The sequence below is a fragment of the Zalophus californianus genome, chromosome 11 (genome assembly GCF_009762305.2).
Source record: "Zalophus californianus isolate mZalCal1 chromosome 11, mZalCal1.pri.v2, whole genome shotgun sequence".
NCBI lineage: Eukaryota > Metazoa > Chordata > Mammalia > Carnivora > Otariidae > Zalophus > Zalophus californianus.
In genome coordinates this window covers 101,527,328-101,533,327 of record NC_045605.1, presented here as the reverse complement: position 1 = coordinate 101,533,327, position 6,000 = coordinate 101,527,328, and the positions used below count along the sequence as shown (strand labels likewise).

Genomic DNA, 6,000 nt, shown 5'->3' with positions numbered 1-6,000 from the left:
TCTGCCCGGAGGAGCCGAGAACTCGGGGCCCCACTCCTCAGTGCGCACCCAGAGAAAAGCAGTCACTCCCGTGTCCCCGGTCTCTGGCCGCACTCCGTGCTCACCCGGCCTGTGACCGAGCGTTTCTATCTCTGGCACCCGACCCCGCTCGGAGTCTCCAAACCCAGCAGATCCCTGCAGTGTGTTCCCGCACCGCTCCTCCCCGGGAAGGAAGGGGAGTCTCCCCGGATCTGCTGCTTGTTGGCTCCCTGCTGGGGGAGCCGTGCCCCGACTGGGCCGCAGATCACAGTTTGTGGCAACCCCGAGCTGAGAGCCCGCGACTCTGCTCCGTCTCTGCAGCCGGCTTCCCTGCTCTGACACCTGGGAGCTCTGCCGCACTCAGGCACCCCTGGTCTCTCTGTGACCCCAAGGGTCCTGAGACCACACTGTCCCGGGAGGATTCCACCCCCCGCTTAGCCACTGCAGCGACGTCCCTCCGCCGAGCCAACTTTTAAAAGGTCCGATTTTGTGCTCCGCGGCTCCAGCACTTGCCAGAAGCGGCCGACGGAGGCCCCTTCCCCGCCGTCTATCCTCCCGAATATCGCCTCGGATTCACTTCTCCGCACGTCCTACCTTCCAGTAAGTGGTCGCTTCTCTGTTCAGAGAGTTGTTGCTACTCTCCTGTTCGATCTCCTGTTGAGTTCGTAGGTGTTCAGAATGGTTTGATCCCTATTCAGCTGTATTCCTGAGACCAGACAAAATCTAGGTCTCCTACTCCTCCGCCATCTTGCTCCGCCCCCATCAATAGCCTTTTTGATTTCGACTTGGTTAGATTTTAGTTCTTTTATTTCTCCAGGAAGGGTTTCTCTAATAACTTCCACGCTTTTTTCAAGCCCAGCTAGTATCTTTAAAGTCATGATTCTGAACTCTAGGTCCGACATCGTACTAATGTCCGTATTGAGTAGGTCCCTGGCTGACGGTACTACCTCTTGTTCTTTTTGCTGAGGTGATTTCTTTCGTCTTGTCATTTTGTCCAGAGGAGAATAGATGAATGAGAGAACAAAAGGCTAACAGGTTTACAAAGTCCCCAGCAAATATACTGTATACAAATCAGAAAAGACCTGAAACCAGGGGAAAAGAAAGGGAAAGAAAGAAAAAAGAAAGAGAAAAAAAAGATAAAAACAAAAACAGAACAATACAAAAAAAGCAGAATGTGATCAAATATGATCAGGCTAGTGCATAGATCAGTGCCACACACTAGATTTTGGGCGTATTTTGGTCTGTTAGAAAAAAGTGCCTCCTAAAATTTTAAAGGAAGAAAGACATATATGTATAAAATAAGGGTTGATACAATGAAGGGTTAGAAAATGACTGTAAAGATGAAAGTTATAAAAGATTTTATAAAAGGACTTGATAAGATAAGAAGTTGTTTGAAAAAAGAAAGAAGATTTAAAAAAAAAAGGAAAAAAGGGAGAGAATGTGATCAGGCAGGAGACTAGAACAGAGTCATACACTAGTGATGTAGGGTATATTTTTATCTGTTACAAGAAACCGTATCTCAAAATTTTAAAGAGAGAACAACTTATATATATATGCCAAAAATAAGGGTAATTACTATGAAGGGATAAAATATGACTCTAAAAATGAAAAATAAAAAATGTTTTTTTTTTAAAAAAGAGATTGATAAGATGTTGGTTGAAAAAGGGAAAAAGAAAAAAAATCAGTTAACAAAAATTAACTTTGATGAACTAATGAATCATGGTAAAAAAAAAGCCATGAATTCTATGTGCAGTATTCCCCTAGCGCTGGAGTTCTCCCGTTCTCCTTGATCGGTAAACTTGGTCTTGGCTTGCTGGCTGTTCGTGCTGGTCTTCTGGGGGAGGGGCCTGTTGCCGTGGTTCCCAAATGTCTTTGCCGGAGGCGGAATTGCCCCGCCCTTGTCTGTCCGGGCTAAGCAAGCTGCTCGGGTTTGATCTCAGGAGCTTTTGTTCCCTGCAAGCTCTCCCTACAGCCTTGGAGGACCAGGGCAAAAATGGTGGCCTCCCAATCTCCACCCGGAGGAGCTGAGAACTCGGGGCCCCACTCCTCAGTGCGCCCCCAGAGAAAAGCAGTCACTCCCGTCTCTCCGGTCTCCAGCCGCTCTCCGTGCTCACCCGGCCTGTGACCGAGCATTTCTATCTCTGACACCCGACCCCGTGTGGAGTCTCCAAACCCAGCAGATCCCTGTGGTGCGTTCCCGCGCCGCTCCTCCCCGGGAAGGAAGGGGAGTCTCCCCGGATCTGCCGCTTGTTGGGTCCCTGCTGCAGGAGCAGTGGCCCGACTGGGCCGCGGATCACAGTTTATGGCAACCCCGAGCTGAGAGCCCACGCCTCGGCTCCGTCTCTGCAGCCGGTTTCCCCGCTCCGATACCTGGGAGCTTTGGCGCACTCAGGCACCCCAGTCTTTCTGTGACCCCAAGGGTCCTGAGACCACACTGTCCCGCGAGGGTTCCACCCCCCGCTCAGCCACTGCAGCGACGTCCCTCAGCGGAGCCGACTTCTAAAAGGTCCGATTTTGTGCTCCGCGGCTCTAGCACTTGCCAGAAGCGGCCACGGAGGCCCCCTCCCCCGCCGTCTATCCTCCCGAATATCGCCTCGGATTCACTTCTCCGCATTTCCTACCTTCCAGAAAGTGGACGCTTCTCTGTTCAGAGAGTTGTTGCTACTCTCCTCTTTGATCTCCTGTTGAGTTCGTAGGTGTTCAGAATGGTTTGATCCCTATTCAGCTGAATTCCTGAGACCAGACGAAATCTAGGTCTCCTACTCGGATTGATGTTTTAAAGTCTACCCCTGGATTAAGCCAGATAAGAAGAGAGACAATATTATATCAGCAGCCACATTGAATTGTTTTACTGGAGGACTCTAGAAGGATTATACCAACAAGTGCCTTCATAGCAACAATTTTTCTGTATTCCCCCTGTCAACACTGTGAATTGTATCACTGAACATGGAAACATGAATTCTGTCTACGCTGGCTGCTGAAAAGTTATGAGCAAAATCTGTGACTCATCTGTGGTTAGAATTTGGGTCACCTGCCATGCACTCTTATTCTTATGCCTGGTTCTCTTCTGTACCCCCACTTTGTGTCTCTCACAATTCTTTATTCTATTACCATGTATATTTTATATATCTCTGCAAAGTGCTTGCTCAAATATTTGGGAGCAAAGTAGAATATAAAAATGCCTAAGAGTTTGCTTTACACACCAGGTTGGTGCATTTAAACAATTTTTTTAATTTAAACTCAGTTTAGGTAACATATACTCTATTATTAGTTTTGGGGGTAGAATTTAGTTGTTCATCAGTTGCATATAACACCCAGTGCTCATTACATCAAGTGCCCTCCTTAATGCCCATCACCCAATTACCCCAAGCCCCACCCACCTCCCCTCCAGCAACCCTCAGTTTGTTTCCTACAGTTAAGAGTCTCTTATGGTTTGCCTCCCTCTCTGTTTTTATCTTATTTTATTTTTCTTTCCTTCCCCTATGTTCATCTGTTTTGTTTCTTACATTCCACATATGAGTGAAATCATATGGTATTTGTCTTTCTCTGACTGACTTATTTTGCTCAGCGTAATACCCTCTACTTTCATCCATGTCCTTGCAAGTGGCAAGATTTCATTCTTTTTCATGGCTGAGTAATATTCCATTATATATATATGTGTGTGTGTGTGTGTATGCCACCTCTTCTTTATCCACTAATCTGTTGATGGACATCTGGGCTCTTCCACAGTTTGGCTATTGTGGACATTGCTGCTATGAACATGGGGTGCAGGTGCCCCTTCTTTTCATTACATCTGTATCTTTGGCATAAATACCTAGTAGTGTAATTGCTGGGTCATAGGGTATCTCTATTTTAACTTCTTGTGGAACCTCCATACTGTTTTCCAGAGTGGTTGCACCAGCTTGCATTCCCACCAACAGTGTAGGAGGGGTTCCCCTTTCTCTCCATCCTTACCAACATGTCGTTTCCTGACTTGTTAATTTTAGCCATTCCATTGTGAGGTGATTTCTAATTGTGGTTTTGATTTGTATTCCCCTGATGCCGAGTGATGTTAAGCATTTTTACCTGTGCTCTTAGACCAACCCAGTCAAGAAATGGGTTGGTGCCTTAGTCGTGTAGGTCGCTGATGTCTCTGACCTCTGCTCCAATCCCACCCTTGTTCCTACTCTGTAGTCAATCTAGACCTCTTCCCCATAATTCTCCAGGTTCCCTCTCAGTCTCTGTCTCTGTCTCTCTCTGAGCCTCTGTGTATCTCTCTCTCTGTCTTGGAGGACCATCCTGACCCCCTAGCCCAAGCTGAAGCCCTCCCGAATGTTCTCTTAGCCCTCCGTACTGCCCTTTCATACAATTCATCATTGTCCAATATCTGTCTTCCCATTAGACTACAATCTCCACGGCTAAGCAAGTGGTGCCTGACACATACTCTGTGCACAATAAATTTTTGTGAGTACATTAATCATATGACTGTATCTCAGAAAGTTTTTAGAGCTGTAAGTGACCTACCAGTGACTAATCTCTTCCATTCCCCTCTTTGCACAAATAAAGACTTGAAGCTCTGGGGGGGGGGGTGACATGATTTGCTAATGGCTCCCAGTTGGTTAGTGAAAGCACCCCCTTTACAGCCCAGTAGCCTTCCAAGCACTCCCTAACAGCTGGTGGTGGCCTGTCAACAGCTTCTCCGAGATGAGGTGAAACTGCTCTAACCAAGAATGCAGGTAGGCCAAGGATCTTGGCTTCACAGTTTGGCAACTCTGACTTCCTGTTTTCAGGGAAATCATGCCACTCAGCTCTGTTGCGTGAATTTCACGGCTAGGGAAACTTTCCTCCTTCTGATCATAATTGTAAGGCCTCACTGAAATAAACTGGAGAAAGTACACGTTGCTTCAGGCTGTTTTCATACTGTATTCCAGGGGTCCCAGGGATCTGTACGGACCTTTTCCAAGAGGCGAGAAGGAGAGGAAGCCACTGGGCTTTGGGGCCCTGGCCCTTGTTCAATCAATCAAGGCAGTCACCCCCCCTTTTTTTTAACATGTTTTAAGTATTAGTTTCTGTGTGAGCTTGCATTTGGAAATAAAGGTTCCACTGCTAAAATTATGCTTATAATCTGTAAATTTCATATAGTCCTCTCATTTTGTGAATGAAGAAATGACAGGCTGAAGAAGAGAAGCAATTTGCAAGAGAATGACAAGTCTGGGATTCAAGCTTACTGCTCCTGACTCCCAGTGCCTTGACTGTGCACTTTACACACGCGCGCACACACACACACACACAGACACTCACTCACACTCCACACAAACTCACAGAACTCTCTCACACAAACACATATACACTCACACATACATACTCACAGTACCCTTTCACACACACAATACACTCATACACAATCATACAACATATAAATACACACACAAACACACCACTGAAGTGAAGGGGAAGGAGGGAAGAGGTGGTTCTTGTTAACATCCCAATACCAATAAAGTTGGTCTCAGGCCTTTCTCCACCCCAGCAGCCCAGCTTGCTTCATCCTTCCCTCTCCCCGTCTTACTTGTGCAGTGACCAGCTGTTCTCTTTCCCTCTCCCTGCTCTGGAAAAGTTCTGTTCTTGTCATTTTGTGAGAATAGCTATTCTCCATCTTTTCCTGGGGGTGCAGCAAGAGGGAAAGGCAGGTCACACTGGAAGCCTGAGCTCTCCCAGTGGAAACAGTTGTCTCTGGAGAAAGGACTTCAGACTTCAGTGAAAGAGTTCTCTTACTGGGAGGAAGGGTGTAACAGCAGGAAGGTTTGCCTCCAAAAGCCCTGATTCCACAGTGCACGTGTGCCCCCCCCCCCCCCGTACATCTGTGAGAAATCAACCATACAAAGTAACCATAACATGGCAGAATGTGGCTGGTTGGGCTGACTCAACCAGTGGAGGACGCCCCTTCCCCCTAGACACATGCAGGGACACATTTCTTCAAACACAAAGATTCAAGCTCAAAACCAA

At 47.0% G+C, this 6,000-nt stretch overlaps 1 protein-coding gene across 1 annotated transcript in view; it reads right to left on the bottom strand.

The window, feature by feature from the left end:
* Positions 1-2,741: 2,741 nt before the first annotated feature.
* Positions 2,742-6,000, bottom strand: part of DTX4 (deltex E3 ubiquitin ligase 4) — a 58,341-nt gene continuing 55,082 nt past the window's right edge. The window contains exon 9 of the mRNA XM_027578975.2: positions 2,742-2,807. Coding sequence (XP_027434776.1) covers positions 2,802-2,807 — 6 coding nt within the window. The 3' untranslated portion in view covers positions 2,742-2,801. The remainder of the gene's footprint in view (positions 2,808-6,000) is intronic.